This window comes from Uloborus diversus, chromosome 5 (assembly GCF_026930045.1).
Source record: "Uloborus diversus isolate 005 chromosome 5, Udiv.v.3.1, whole genome shotgun sequence".
In the NCBI taxonomy this organism is placed as follows: Eukaryota; Metazoa; Arthropoda; class Arachnida; order Araneae; family Uloboridae; genus Uloborus; species Uloborus diversus.
In genome coordinates, this window is record NC_072735.1 from 76,391,945 (window position 1) to 76,408,183 (window position 16,239).

General features: G+C 29.4%; 1 protein-coding gene across 1 annotated transcript in view; it reads left to right on the forward strand.

The window, feature by feature from the left end:
• The window catches only part of LOC129223343 (bromodomain adjacent to zinc finger domain protein 1A-like), a 142,800-nt gene that overhangs the window by 17,871 nt on the left and 108,690 nt on the right, over positions 1 to 16,239 (forward strand). Inside the window, exons 4-8 of the mRNA XM_054857912.1 lie at positions 1,689 to 1,760; positions 5,112 to 5,210; positions 6,148 to 6,235; positions 13,114 to 13,273; positions 15,434 to 15,636. Of these exons, the coding sequence (XP_054713887.1) occupies positions 1,689 to 1,760; positions 5,112 to 5,210; positions 6,148 to 6,235; positions 13,114 to 13,273; positions 15,434 to 15,636 (622 nt within the window). The remainder of the gene's footprint in view (positions 1 to 1,688; positions 1,761 to 5,111; positions 5,211 to 6,147; positions 6,236 to 13,113; positions 13,274 to 15,433; positions 15,637 to 16,239) is intronic.

Sequence of the window (16,239 nt, forward strand, 5' to 3'; positions counted from 1 at the left end):
GAAATACTTCTGACGAAAAAATTATTCGCTTTCATCTGCCGGTGAAGTATTATATGTTGTCAAAATTTTAAGGAAAGTGACTTAGTGAGAAATTGATCATGTAATGTCACTGCCTGCATCCATCTACAAATCATATGAAAGATGTCTTCCATTAGTGTCTATAACTCGCTAATTCTTGTAACTTTTCTTCAAATTTCAGCAGACTTTACCACCTGGATTACCGAAGAGTTCTGAGAACTATTTTTAGAAAATGACTGAAAAAAAAATGTTATAAATTTTTCTTGATTCCATTAAAAATTTTTGCTGTGACGGTTTTTTCCACCTGTGACAAAAACGTGCCAACCCTAGTTTTATGTTTGTGTTGGGTTTGTCTTTTAGTTCCAAAAAGTACTAATTTTACTTAATTTTTTTATAGAAAATATTTGTTGTCTTAAACTTTCAATTTGCAGGGGTCGAAGTAGTCCTATATATCCTATATTTCCTATATTTTCAAAAAAAGCATCAAAATCATCCTATATTTCCTATATTTTTCAAAAATGTCCCATATTTCCTATATTCCTGTTTTTTACCCAATATATCTTTTAAAAGGAACAGTAAATAAACTTTCTGACATCGGATTTTTCGTTGAAAATATGTGGCCAAACGAATTTCAAATTAAAAAACTCTACTGACTAAATCCTACAACAGGCATCTTCACTCATTGGCTACAGCAATGAGACGTCACTCTATAGTGGGTGGAGTTTCAAGAACTAAATCTGAAGTTGGTTTTAGAATTTTGCGTTTTGGGGGGGGGGGGGGGCAACAGCCATTTGTTTTGTTTTCCATCATGGTTTTTGTTGGTGTATTGGTATATTTTGTGTTAAGTGCATTTTCTGGTCGGAATGTTCTAATCTTCTTTTTGCATTTTTTTTTTTTTTTTTTTTTGGTGGAATTTTGGAAATTGTGGAATGTTAGTTCCTTTATGATGTTCAAACGTAGTTTGTGGTAATAAGTGGAATTATAATGGTGAAATTGCATCGCTCAACAAAATTTCATGTGGAGTGGTTGAATCATGAGGACATTAATTGTACAAATTTTGGTGCATGGTGCACTAAAGGAAAAGATGATTTTACCGCTTTTTGCAACTGTTCAGTGCCCATAAACAATAGTGGATTTTCGCAATTGAGGCTGCATGCTAAAACATAAGCGTAAGGAAAACTCTAAAAAACATCAGAAGGATCCTTCTCAAGCTCTGTTTGTTCTTAATACAAGTGGTAAAGGGTTCAATTTAGATATAAAATCAAAGAGCAGTGGAATTAGTACTTGGGTCATAAGTGGGAAAGAAAAAATAAAAATTTATCTTTGTTCAAATTTTGTTTAGTTATTTAGTCTGTAAAGTACACTGTTTTTTCAAAAATATTTCTTTCAACTACAGGAAAGTCATTTCAGATGTAAGTTATAATTTTGCTGGAAATTTTTTTTAAACGAAATGATTGATAAGAATAACTAAATAATATATGATATGTATTTCTTTTTCCATAGCAAAATTATTCATATAATGTGTCCTATATTTGTCCTATATTTTTTTGTGGAAAATGTCCTATATGTGACAAGTCGATCACTTCTACCCCTGAATTTGCGAACAATATTAATAACTGATGACAAATAAAAATGGAGTTATGTTTTATTGATTGATACTGTTATTATAGGAAAAGCTGTGAAGTGACTCGAGTGATACCTCCTGAGAAACCTGTTAAGTCGCCTGCAAAACCAGATGCAAAGTATTGTTTCTATTTTTTCTGGAATTTGAATTTAATGATGAGAAAATTACTGCATGCATTCCAAACTATCATTATTTATAGTTTGCTTTTACCTGGGATGTAATGGTGTTTAAGGGTGCTGTTTCCTGTCTCGGGGCTCTGGTCTATGTTAAAAACCTATTTAAATCGTCATAAGTAAGTTTTATGCCCTCTAATTAGGGAAATATTCGGTTTATAAATAAAGAATCCTACTTAGCAGAAATTCAGTTATCGCGCAGTATTCCTCCTTTTATGCCTCTTTCAGGCATTTTTCTCAAAAATTGGAAAAAAGGAGATTTTTTTTTTAAATTTTTGGTCTCCGATTTCTTATTTGTTCTATTTTTCCCCCTTGAATCTTCATCCTCCGCGATATCTGCCAAAAACGTATGTTTTGGAATCATGCCAACGACGTCAAACACATGCTGCGCCGAAAGTTGCATGCCTAGTTTGAGATTTCAATCTTTTTGCATCCTGCAAGTAGGTTTTTTACTATATGCTACCTTATATCTGCTTATTTTATTCATCATTTCAATAATATTTTTATTTCTTTAATTTATATTAGAAAAAATGCAAAAGTCGATGCAAATGTGGCTTAGCACCCACAGTCTCGATTTTTTTTTCTAACTTGGCATGGTTACTTTTTTTGTGTATTTCAGAAAGTGTAAAAAATATTTATGGTGAATCTCAAATAGTTAAGGCTTTACAACCTGTTAAAAGTTTTGAGATTTCATGATTAAATGAGGTAGCTGCTAGTTCTTTTTATTTCGAAATTGTATTAGGAAGTTTTCAAAAACAAATTTTGGGTTCCAATGCAAGGAAAAAGATAACCAATCGTTTATATACATATGTATTTATTTTCAATTTTTACTATGAGAAGTATGTTCTACCATATAAAGAAATTTTAGATTTTTCTCTCTGTTGTAAATTTTTACTTTACAAACAGACCTAATTTTAAAATTTATGTTTCACTTGTTTAACACTATAAACTCAAATGTTTTTAATGAAAAAAATATTTTCCTCTAAAAAAAATATGAAAATTGACACTATTATGTGATGCAGCCAAGATTGAACTCTGGCTCCCCCAACCCTTTGTTCAAGGACTCAGTGGTTAGAAATTGTTGCCTCTTTTCCAAAATTTAGATTTATTTATGAATAAACACCCTTTCAAGAAATGGTAAAATGCAGCAAATTGTACAAAATTATTACTCATACTTAATTAAATACATATTACCTTTAAAACAGGTAAATTAGCCATTTTTTGTTGAATTTTTGAATATCATGGCTTCCAGGTTCTAATTTGATTCAGGTTTGGATATCATCCCTTTCACAAAATTTTTTTGGATTTCTTCCTTTTTGCTCTCTGACCACTCTCATCCCTATAAACTGGGTTGACTGTAGTGCTGCACCAACAAGCACTTAAACAAAGTACCAAGTACTCTTGCAAATTACCAAGAGTTAATAATATGAAGAAAATAAAGTTTGGTCTCCACAATGAACAATTTTGTAATTATTGGAATATCAATATAGATCTCGAGCGTATAATCTCTTCATAGTGAATATATATATAAAAGTAAGGTTTTAAAGAAATTCTGGAAGGAAGTCTGTGGTGGGCCTGCGTCTAGGAGACCCCTAGCACCTACAGCCTTGAAATTTTGTACAAAATTACTTCGAGCCTCGGGGTGTGCACCTTGGGGTTTTATTTTTTAAAATAGAGCTAGTGTTTTTCTTTTATATATCACTGGAAAGGGTAGAATTTTCTGCGTTCTACACAATTTGTTTCAAAGCTCTGACTTAAATACGGTGAGAGTTATTTGCGTTTTTAGCTAGAACTTTTTTTAGGCGAAGCTAAAATTTAGGCACTACTTTCTTCATTTAATTTATCAGTAGAAAGCGAAGGAATTTTCCTTAGTTTTCTTTTTGACACCACTGGAAAGAGAGGCTTTTTTTACTCCGGATCTAACTCGACCTCTGGTCGAAAAACTAGGCTTTTATCTCCAAAGGGAAAAAAGTTACAAGCCGTTAAAAATCAAGTTCGAATAATTTCATATTTATTAAAATTACTGATGTTTTATTGGGTGTTGCCATTGTGCTTTTCGATTCGCATGTTTCTTCTTGCTTATTCATTAACTTTAAGAGCTTGGAGTTTAACCGAAAATCTTAGGCTCAACTCAATTCAAGCCCCGAGCTAAAGAGCAAAATATATTACTAGAGACCATGAATATGAAAGCGACTTTTCAAATGTACAAAACTACAGTTTTGCAATGCTCAGGAGCCCCTTAGCCCTTACAGCTCTGCAAGTTAATACAAGTTATTTTGAAACCCGGGGAAGAAGTGCTTTTTGATCCTAAGTGAGCTCATAATGCGTTTTTTTTAATCTGTTTCTTTCCAACTGACAATTAAATTTTTTTCCAATCAAATAAGATTGCGAAGCAATCTTCAGAAGTTAGCGAGCAGGGGGCAGAACCCCCTAGTCATTTATATTAAAAAAATGAAATTCTATTTACGACTCCTTAAAGGTTTTAAGCTAGAAACTTAGATAGGAAAATTATTTAAAAACTATATGGAAAAATGTATTATTGAACATGAAATTTAAGCTATTTTGTCAATCTATTATAGCTCTTTCTATAGCTAAACTTTACACTTATAAAAAGAAAGTTTACAAAAAAAAAACTGAAAAATAATAGGCTCTATAAATCCCCCCCCCCCTCCCCCTCTGAATTGTACAACGTAGAGCATCAATGTTGTATTAAGCTTTAAAATCTCTACAAATTTATTTGTTGAAAAAACACAACCTAAAATTTCCCTTTTAATTTTAGATGTGGAGTTTTATTTAACTTTCTACCTTTTATGTACAGTCATTTTATGAGTATAGTAGCTGACTTGTACTAGTACTTGTACTCCCCCCCCCCCCCCACCCTCCAAAAGGAAAGCTGTTAGAAAAAACGTCAGTTTGAAAAGTAGATGATTTTTTTTTTTTTTTTGAACTTTTCAAATTAGCGTTTAAGTTGCTTTATTTATTTAATTTTTTTTAAAGAAAACTTTGAATGTGCCTTTAAAAAATCACAAATCAATGCTGATTTTTAAAAAAAAAAGCATTCACAAAAATAGGTAGTGAGAAAAAATCCTGGATTGTTCCCTGGTTTAAAGTATCTAATTATATGTTAACAAATGCTTGGCTATGTTTTTCGATAGCCACTCTTTTGTTATGTATAAACCTTGTTTATTAGAGAGGAGCATTTTGTGCCGGTAATTCAAATAACAAATAAAAAATTCATTTGGTTAAGCATTATAGCCATCATGTGTATATTTTCTTTTTTTTTTATCTAATTTTAGAACGAGAAAACCAAAAGAAATCAGTCCATCAAAAATAAAATATGAAGTTGTCAATTATAGCACTGGAAAAACTACTGTTGCTAAAGCAGATTGCATCAGGTAATATGATGTCTTAAAAAATTTTTTTTTTTGGAATTATTTTAAAACTGATGTTATAATTTTAGATGTTTTAGACATGAATGCCAAACAACATGCATGGCATATTATGGAAAGAAAGTGACCTAGTTTTATCACCTGATTGAGCATAAAATTTCTCTACTGTGATCATAGGGATGTTTTGGCTGTACAAAGGGAATTTCTCGTCTCCCTTTTTTTATTAGTAGATTGAGCACATAGTCCAACATAGAGTATTAGCAGTGAGACAATAAGACTTTTCCGCAAAACTTTTAAAAATATGTTTAGAACAAATTCTGAGGTCATATTGCTCACACATTCCGTTTCTCTGTGGCAGGATGATCGAGAAACTTTTGGTCAACTTGATTCTATTGGTTGCAATTTTGATATGTTCTAATGATTTTCATGAGTTTGTAATAATATAATGTGTTGTAAGATTGAAGAAAAATTTAAAAGCAACCAAATGTAAATTTAACATCTGAATGTTTACTCTTACATTAAAATTACTTTGAAACTTCAATGAGAAAATTAGCACATAACAATATAAATTAATGGTACTATACTATAACTTCTATTAATTGCACAAAAAATATAATTATTTATTTACCAATTATCAAAAATTTGTTTGTTTGCTATTGGTTTGTTGAATGTTAAAGTGTTTGCCAAACCTAATATGCTCTGTTTGTCTGCCGCCTGCCGAATATGCAGTTTAACACCAACCAAATACATCATGCATCTGTAATAACAATGTTTAACTTACTGCCTGTACAAATCAAATTTAACAATTATTTCTTGAAGGGGATGGAAATAGTACAATTACAGAGATTAAACAATGAAATTGTGATGAAATATCAATGAAAAGTGAATTAACATAAAAATCAAGTATGTACATTCATATTCTAATTTAACTATTTCATTTCAGCCGACCTAAAGGAACATACACCAAGCCTAGGAATAAATTATTTTTAAAGCATCATACTCAACCAAAAGATGGTGTGTGGAAAGTTAAGGTATTTATTGCTTATGTATATTTTTTTTACCAATAAATTTTGATGGAACAAGAAGATTGTATTGAAAAGCATAACTGATTTTCAGTCAAAACTTTCCAAATACATTTTATTTGTAAATAAAATCAACCAAAAAAAAAATAAGTAAATAAAAATAAAGAAGTCTTCATTTGACAAGAAGGTTTAAGTTCAGTAGATGCTAAGTTTTCTCTGTAACAAGTAGGTTTGTTGTAAACAAATTATTTATGTATGGATAATTTTTGATAAACTGTTCAAATGCTCATAGGAAATTTCATGAAATTCAGTTGTGATTATATATTGTCTTTCAAAATAATTTTTCATTGAAAAGATATAAGAATTTTATAAGCATAAATTTTCTTAAAACTGCATATAGGAGTTGACCTAGTAATTAGGGTATAAATATGTAAAATATAAAGGTTGTTCAGTAACCATATGCATCAAATGCAGTAGTTTATGATAGGGTCATTCCATGTCAGTTCAACCACACCCCAACACCCACCATCTCAGATTTCAATGAAACTTTGTATACTTCTATGGTTTATAGTCCTAAGTAACCTCCTAAAGTATTTCTTCTCTATTAAAAATAGTTTTTATTTTATGACCCTTCAAAGTTTTGAGATTTTGCGTTAGTTGTCATTCACCGTTCTCTCAGAATGAACTGCAACTGTTTGTAAAAAAAATTATTTCTCAACAACTAAAGATAAAAAGTTTTTGAAAATTTTCACATTATACATTAAGACTTCAAGCATTTTAGAAAAAAATATATCAAAAATCTAAATTTATATTCAACAACTAAAAAAAATTAAGAAACTAAAAATTTTAAAAAATTTTCAATAAAAAAATGATTTTCAAAATTTTAATTTTTTGGCATGAGGGTCTAAATTAAAATAATTTATATATTTTTTTAAATGATCAGTAACATGTGTGCTAACATATAAAATGAAAATCTTTAGGGGACTTTGAGGGATTCTGCCCCCTTGCCCCCCTTATTTTGATAAGAGAAAAAAATCGATCACAATCTTACAATCTTAGCTAATCACTAATAGCATCAAAGAAAATTTGAATAATGACATACATTGGTGTTTGAACCCAAATTTAAACATTTTAATACTCAAGATTTTTTTGAATTGAAAGTAGTTAATTAAATAAATTAATAATAGACAATAAAAACAGGTTATCGCGAAATTCGAAATTTTCCTACAACAATTTATGCATACTAAAAATTATTGTTTAGTATGCATTAAGACAACATAGAAATTTAAAAAAAAAATCATCTAATTCTAATTTATAACTAAGCAATTAATACAAAGTATTACAAATCCTATAAATACCAGCTCATAGTTCCTAAATTCCTTCTAAATTACGTCTGTTTTCCTACTAAGAAGATTAGAAAAAATGTATGTCATTCTAATTGTTGTGTTGTGTGTAATCAGATCTAGGCCAAATACAAGTAAAAATTTGATATCTGTCCAGTAATGATTTCTCTAACCAACAAACCAACTGGGCAAAGAACGGACTAAAAGACAAATTCGAAGCTAGACACTTCTAGTTCGCAGAGCTTTTAACTTGTTTCATTAATCTAATATCAAACTGAAACATGGATTTGTTTTCCGCACATCAAACAGATTACCCCAGAAAAGTTCAATTTCCCATGCCTTCTCCAAAAGATTTTTCTGTATTCGCTCCTGAAGGGTGGTATGTTGTTGAAAGTCACTTTTTATTTTATACAAATGATTTATAAACATTCTACTCTAAATATTCCTGTTTAAATACAGTGAAACTTCAGTAACTGGACGCACTGATAACCCCTGTAACTGGACATTTATTTTTCTTAGGGTTGGCCCAGTGCCAAATTCAATGGCTGAAAATCTATCTAACTTGACACACATTTGTGAGAACCCCCTATCAGTCTGCACCCAATTGCTATTCTAGTTCAATTTTTGCTACCAACATTCTTCCATATTAACTTTTTCTCAGAGTTTTAGGAAATCTCTTTTAGAGAATTCTGTCTTTTATCCAGGGGAGTAAGCAACCACTCTGTGCTATTAGTGCAATTCTAAAAGGATAGCATAAAATATACCAAACTGTAGAGAAAGAAGGCACCATTATACCTGTATTCTAAACAAGTGTGAGCAGGACTTTTTATCTTTAACGGACATGACTAACAAGAACTTTTATCTCTTTTCAACAATTATGTATTTATTCTTCACAATATATTCAAATATATTATTGATTTTACTATATACTTTTCAAAGAAAGAAAACGAAAAGAATAGAAAATTCCTTTACTAAAATTAGTTTTCATAATGTGAATATTAAGCATCAGTAAGTAAGTGATACACACAGAAACTCTTTAGGAATTAAAATTTTGGAACCCCAGTAAGTTGACATCCACTTAAGTCGAAATTTTTTCATGTTTCCTTGGTTTGTCGAGTTATGGAGGTTCAGTTGTAGTTTGAATTAGCACATTTTATACCAATTTCTTTTCTCTATTCTATTTATTGCACTAGTGTACACCCCCAAAAGCAGTTGAGGAAAAAATGCAAGTTATGTTGGGGGAGGGGGGGGGATCCGGACAAATATTGTTTTTTTCTCCCTTGCAAATACAAATTTGGTTTCTTATTTACATTAAAAAATACATAAAAATCCATTGAATATGAGAGATGCAATTTATTTCCTCATTTGCTATGAAGGGAGGGGGGAAGGTAATTTACTTTATTTAGAACATATTATTACTAAGCAATCAGGCTATTAACTTTTAAGGAGTGTTAACTGTAATTTCAAGAAATGAAAAGGATGAATTTGTTGCTGTACATCAGTAACATTAAAATGAAAAACAGTTCCACTATAGCAATTTTTCTCAAACATAAGGGTGGCGGTGGGAGGGGGGGGGATCCTGAAAGTGCTAGAAACTGCATGATTATGAATTGGTGTTAAGACTTAATTTTTGTTTTCCTTTGTCTTAACTAAAATGCAGTAATCTGTATGCAGATATTGTTGTCTGTAGCTTTTAAATTTCATGATATCTTATTTTCAGAATGTCTATATTTTAAACAATTTTAAATTTTTTCAAATTTTTAAAAAAGCTTGAATATTAAATTTATATGTCTGACTTCAATATTAAACACACTTTATATTTAATTTTTTTTAAAGTAATTGTTGGGAACTCTGTTTTCAAAGACATAGAAGAGCTTTTCTCTATGATGCTTTCGCTTTTTCTGAAGGGGGGGGGGGGCAGAATCCCTAAAAGACCCATAACTTTTTTCATAGGGGAAGTTAGGACACATACTCATGATCATTTTTCATTGTTAAACATGATTTTTAAAACTGACCCTGATGTTAAAAATTTGACAATGGCTTTTTTCACCAAAAAAAAAAAAAAATCAAAATTTTTCTTTTTCCAATTTTTAAAAATTCTTAGTATAAACCAAGATTATTATAATATTTTTAATAAAAATATTCAAAATCTTAGCATTTTTTATGAAAATTTCCAAAAAGGTAAATTTATTAGTTGCTAAGAAACAATTTTTTCCTATTAAACAACAGTTCAGTTTGAATGTCTTAAAAATAACAAAAAATTTGATGTCTATAATATCAAAATACATTGAGATTGAAAGAAAAAAAACTGAGGGGCTGATTTTTACCACAAAATAAGGAAGTATACCAAGTTTCATCAAAATCTGAGATGGTACGTGTTAAAATCCCATTTTTACGGTAGATTTGAGGTAGAACTACCCCATATTTTAAGTTATTTCAAATGAAAAAGAAGCTTAGATTTTTTTTACATTTGAGTTCAATGTTTCAACACACTATATATTTGAATTTTTGTCGTAATTGCTGAGAATTCTGTTCTTAAGAATATGGAAGAGATTGTATGATGTTTCCTGCTTTTTTTTCAGAATAGGGGGGGGGGGGGCAGAATCCCTCAAAGTCCCCTAATGTTTTTCATTGGATAAGCTAGAACACATATTCATGATCATTTTTAAAAAAAATTATGATTTTTAAAGCTGACCCTCTTGTTGAAATTCAGAATTATGTCAGCACCTTTTTTTGACAAAAAAAATTTAAAATTTTCATTTTCCTAATTTTTTAAAAATTTCTCATTTAAACTAAAACTATTAAGATATTTTGTATCAACATGTTCAAAGTCTTTACATTGTGTGCAAAAATTTTCAAAAAGATTATAGCATTAGTTACCAAGAAACAATTTTTTTAATAAACAACATCTTCTCAGTTTGAGTGTCTCAAAAATGATAAAAAATGCAAAATCGCCAGATTTCAAAAGGCTATAAAATCAAAATGAATTGATATTGAAAGAAAAAAAAAATAGGGGGTTGCTTGTAACCATAAAGGGATGAAGTATACCAAGTTTTATCAAATTCCGAGACGGTGGGTGTTAAAATCCCATTTTCGTGGTTGATTTGACGTGGAATGACCCGATATTGGTCCAATAAATGATCCATGTTTGTGTGACCCAGGGTGCTGAATATAAATGAAAAAAATACTAGAAATTTTAACCCTAACTAGTTTTCCCAATTTTAACCCTTAACAGTAAGATTTTCAAAAAAGAAAAACTTACTATTAATGTTTTTAAAGCATACTAAATTTGTAACAATATGAATCTAGAACTGTCTCTTTAAACCCAATAGCTTCTGAGATCAAGTTTTTATTTTTTTTTAAATTTTTTTTTTTTTAACCTCGCGAATTGTAGCAATATTTTGTCATTCTGAATGGCTTTATCTCAGAAACGTTTGGGTCTAAAGAGATAGTTCTAGATGCATATTGTGGCAAATTTAATCTACTTTTAAGTGGTTCAGAATAGGTATTATTGAAAAATTAGTCGTTTTGGGTTAAAATTAAAAAAAAGGCTCCAGTGAAGTTTAATTTTATTTTCGATTTTTGACTAGGTTGCTTTTGACGTTTGAGGTCCCAAACTTGATTACTTATTGGATCAATATCATAAACAACTCCTTAAAAAATCAGAACTATCAGATCTGATGCAAGGGGAAGAAGGTTACTGGACTAACACTTGTGTAGAAAAGGTTTCTTTTCTTTAGTGTAACAGACATCAGATTTTCACTGCTGCAAAATCAGTCCTATTTTAACTTGGTGATAGTTCTAAATTAACCCTTTTCTTTTTTTTACAGGGTGGCGACAGATCAGGGAGATCAGGGAACTTTATTAATCATATATAATTTATTAATCATATCAAGGAAATATCATGGAATTTTGAAAAAATAACAAAAAATCAGGGAAAATTGATTTAATGAAGAAAAAATAATTTTTTTTTTTGCTTTACAAAATTAAGTACTCTAATTCCCTATGCACTTTCTGCCAATTATCTGTTTAAAAAAAAGTAAAATTAATGAGGTTCGATTATACATTGCCGCATATTTGTGCATCTTTTTTCCTCAACGTCAAAGTATTGAATCTTACTTATTAACCACAGGATGAACTTCCTAAGATTGCTTCTGTCTCTGTTAGGTTGTTTATTTTACCTAGCTTGAAATTTCCTTTCACACTTTCAATCCTACGAAAAATAAACAACCATACAGGCAAAGAGGAAGCCTTCATTATTGCCTTAGCTCCTTTGCCTTTATTCCATTGTCTCGAAGTAATTAGCGTACTGTCATCATGATTTCAATAAGAAATCTTTGGTTTTTGAATTAATACTGGTAAAAACTTAAAAGTTATTACTTCTTCGCGTTTTAAATTTAATTGCTAAAATTGAACTTTCAATAAAATAAACTTAGTTTTTTGCCGTTATCATATTTGTTGTCACCGCAGATTATAAAGGTTTACTTTTCTTCAGACTTAAGTGATTCTTTTATTTTATAACCAAGTTGTAGTCTTCTTTTATATATTTTGAAATTAACTAATTTCTTTTTTTCTTCTGTTTTTTTCTTATATTTCAAAGTTGTTTGTTACAAAAGCAATCTAAGATTTTTTTTCGTTATATACTGAAATCATTTGAAATAGAGTTAACTTGTGTACTTAAGAAAATATCCTAATTTTTTTACTGTTAAAATGCTGTATTCATTCATTAAAACCTATGTTCTTGATTAGAGAAAAGCTCCCTATGAACGGATGTCAAATGGTTTTATCTGTTTTGCATAAATATGTCAATTAGTTATATAAGAATAACTACATTACTTCTATTCTTTCACTATTACTTGTTATTCTTGCAACAATTATTATACTGTTTGAAAATTTAGATGAAAATAATTTCAATTACTTTTCAGTTCTATCATAAATACATATAGGTTTTAAAGAGTGATTTTAATAATTTCTTAAAATTCTTATGCTAAGTGGTTTTTGGAAGTCAAGTTTTTTTTTTTTTTAATTTTCTATAATTTTTCCATGTAGAAAAATTTAATGTACTGTTTTGTAGGGGTTTTTTTCCAAAAAAAAATGACTTAAAATGGTTTTTTTTAACAATTTTATTAAAAAAGTAGCATCATTTTAAAATATATCTTTAATTCAACAACTTTACACAACTTAAAATGTTTAAAATACTGCATTTTATACAAACATACAATGGATTTAATGTAGAGCAAAGAAAGAAAACCATTATCATTGGTAACGAAAAACAGGCAAATTTGGTGAACTTAATCAGGGAAAAGTCAGGGAACTTTTTTTCACAGTTCCTGTCGCCACCCCTGTTTTAGTTTGCTCTTATACAAATTTGTTTTTTAGTCTTTGTTTTTCCTTGTGTTGTAATAGTTGAAGAACTAAAAAAAAAAAAAAAATGATTTTTAGACTTTTTCAATGTCAGCTAAATGCTGTTAATTGTACATGACTATTGATAATTTTTTTCTTTTGATCTGTCCATAAATCCATTTTATTTATTATTTTAAACAGGATGCAGTTATGAAAAATAATCATCTTCATGAGTTTCAATTTAATGAAGCCTTCTCTGGACCACTTCCGGGTTATGCTGTGTCATCGCCAGTCAAAAGTAAAGGAACTTCACCTGATAAGATGGAAAAAAATACTAACAAAAAAATTCTTGATTCTTCTGGTAAAAGATGGCAATATACTTTTGTTTATTCATCTTACTATTGCAAGGAATTAATGATTGTGAGCTTAAAAGGGAAAAAAAATATCCAACTTAAAGCACATATAAGTTCTGATACACAGACTTCAAATAGTTTTGAACTATATTCCAAAACACTCAAATTTCATTAATTTTGTCACTTGAATGATTATCTTACATGAGGGATGCAATTCTAAAATTATTTTAATAAATTCTTTTCAACTTTTTTCATTTTTGATGCTTATTAGTTTTTGTCAAGATGCAAATAAGTGAAATTTATTTTTATTTTTCTTAAAATCATAAATCAATCAAAATTTTCAGTCAAAATTATGTTTTTGTCAAAAGTCATAAAGTTAAATGCTGAATCCGGTGGTTAAATTCTATTTTTGCTCGGATTAGGTTTATTGTTACTGATAATGATTTCCATATACTTTTAAAATCTGATTATAAAATACAGTTGGCTCTATTTAATGACTTTCAAGGGACCACCAAAAATCGTCAAGTTGAGTATGTCCTTTGCTTCTAAAACTACAGTGGAGCATGCAGGACTGTGAAAAGTTGTCTTTAAATAGAAAAAGTCGTGAAACAGAGCCAAACGTAATTTTATTGAAATTACTTCTCTCTCTTGCCATTTTTACACTTTTGAGCCTTCGTTTCAAAAGTTGCAATCTTTTTGCATCCACTATAAAAGTTTAATTTTTGAAAAAAATTTTCATTTTTTGTTATTCCTATACTTGGTTAAGAGACAAACAAGTAAAATTTATTTTTATGTTTGTGTAGAATGTCAAAATACGTAATGTTTAATTGCAGGCTTATTTTTATCGAATGATTTAAGTTTTTAATCGTTAACTAATATTTTACTCCAATATTAATGAATCTAAAATCTTAGATGCAGTTGTTTCTTGAATTGATTAAGAGAAATATGTACTGCATCTATGAGGGAGAAACTAGAAATTTATTGCAAGCCTTTTGATTTAAGTTAAAAAACAGCCTTGTTGTTGGCGCAAAGCATAAAACATTTATATTTTTGTTAATGATATGTTTTAAATACATTCAGAAATACCAGTACAAAAAAAATAGAATACCAGGTTGTAGCTAGTTATTACTCAGTAACATTTTAATTGTATGCACAATATTTTGACCTAAGAATCTACTGAAATATGAGAGGTGTCTCAATTTTATCAAAAGCAATTTGTTTATGTTAGGAATATTTAAGTATTAAAGGTCTTGAGCCCTTTTTTTACTAAAAGTTGTCAAACTTTGTTTTTGAGTGCGTTTAGTTTTTTTCCAGGGTTGCCAACTGCTCCACAAAAAAGGCAAAACTCTGCGGCTCCGCAAATAAGTTATTTTGCTCCGCATTTCCCAGTCGAAAGTTTTCAAGCTTAAATTTTGCTATTTCATCATAACAAACATGTAAATATGGGCAATAAAGATGCTTATACTCAAAGATTGAAATAGTGTTTAAAGCTGTTTTATTATTTTAAATATAATTTAATTTTAACCTCATGCTGAAAATGATTTATAAAAGCTATAAAACTTTTAACAAAGTGGTTTTAGTTATTTTTATTAATTTTTGTACAAAATACTGAACTGCTCTGCAAAATTTTAAATTACTCCTCAAAATCACCTCAGATGCTCCTCAAATTGTTTCTTCAAGGTTGGCAACCCTGTTTTTCTTTAATAAATTTAATCCTGAAAGTTTAAGTCTTGAAACATGTTTGTTGGCTTATTTACAATTAAAAATCAATGGTGTCCCCCCCCCTCCCCGAATCAAAAGTTGAGCATTTCTGAATGTACAATGTATATAGATATTTTACTCTCTCTATAGTTCCTGGTTTCAGAATTTTTAAAAGTAGTCTTCCTGTGTTTTTTAATGAAAAATAAAGTGATTGATTATTTTTTTTTTTTTTTAAAAATTCTCCATTATTTAGTAATATTTTGATCATTTGCAAGAAGTTAAATTAATATATTGTATTTTCCTAGTTTTATAAAAATTACTCATTCTTGTCAACAGACCTGGACAATTTCCAGGTGTCAGGCTGCCCGGGCGAGTAAACAAATACTTTCACAACTAGTTTTTTTTTATCTTTTCAGAAACATTGCACTGAATTTTTCTGTTAAAGTTTTAAACACATTGCTTTATAGGTAAGAAGGGTGTTCAGAGTAAGTTGAATTTTAAGAAAGAAACAGTTGAAGAAAAGAAAAAGTCAGTTGAAAAAACAGCTCTATCTGAGAAACAAAGACTTGCTGCAGAAAAAGAGAGGCTAAAAGCTAAGGAGCTTCTTAAGAAGCAGTTAGAAGAAGAAGAACGGAAGTTTAAAGAAAAGCAGAGAATTGAAAAATTAAAGGTAAAAATAGCTGTTAGGCTCAATTGTTTTGCTTTTTAATGCATTATTAATGCTTTAACACCTCAAAGGAAGAAATATAATGCTAAGCTGTAGGAGATGTTGCTAGATTAATTAAGTTGTTTGTTTTACTAATCCTTAGTTTAGAAATACATATGCTAATGATTACAATAAGTTAATGCTTATAACCATAAAAATTCAAGTATCAGTCCTTTTTCCCCTTGATAGTAGATTACCTAAAATCAATCTCTTATGTGCATTTTTCTTTTTTAAGTCATAACATAATTCATATGAAATGTACATGGTATACATCATTTATATTTTTGTAAATGAACTGTTTAAAATTTATTCTAAGAAGATAGGTAGCATATATCTATCAGTCTGGGATGAATTTGTAAATTTTCCAGTATTAACATGCCAATGAGAAATAATTGAATCCTGAGTTTTGACTAATTTTATGTGAAAGGAAATCTGTTTTTAAAAAAAAAAAACACTATTGCAGCAGTGTTCTTGGGCCTTACGGCAGCAATTCACCCCTCCTACCAATATATACTGATCACCTGTAACGAAGTACCTCCATCTTTTTTTTTCCTCCCCTGAAATTAC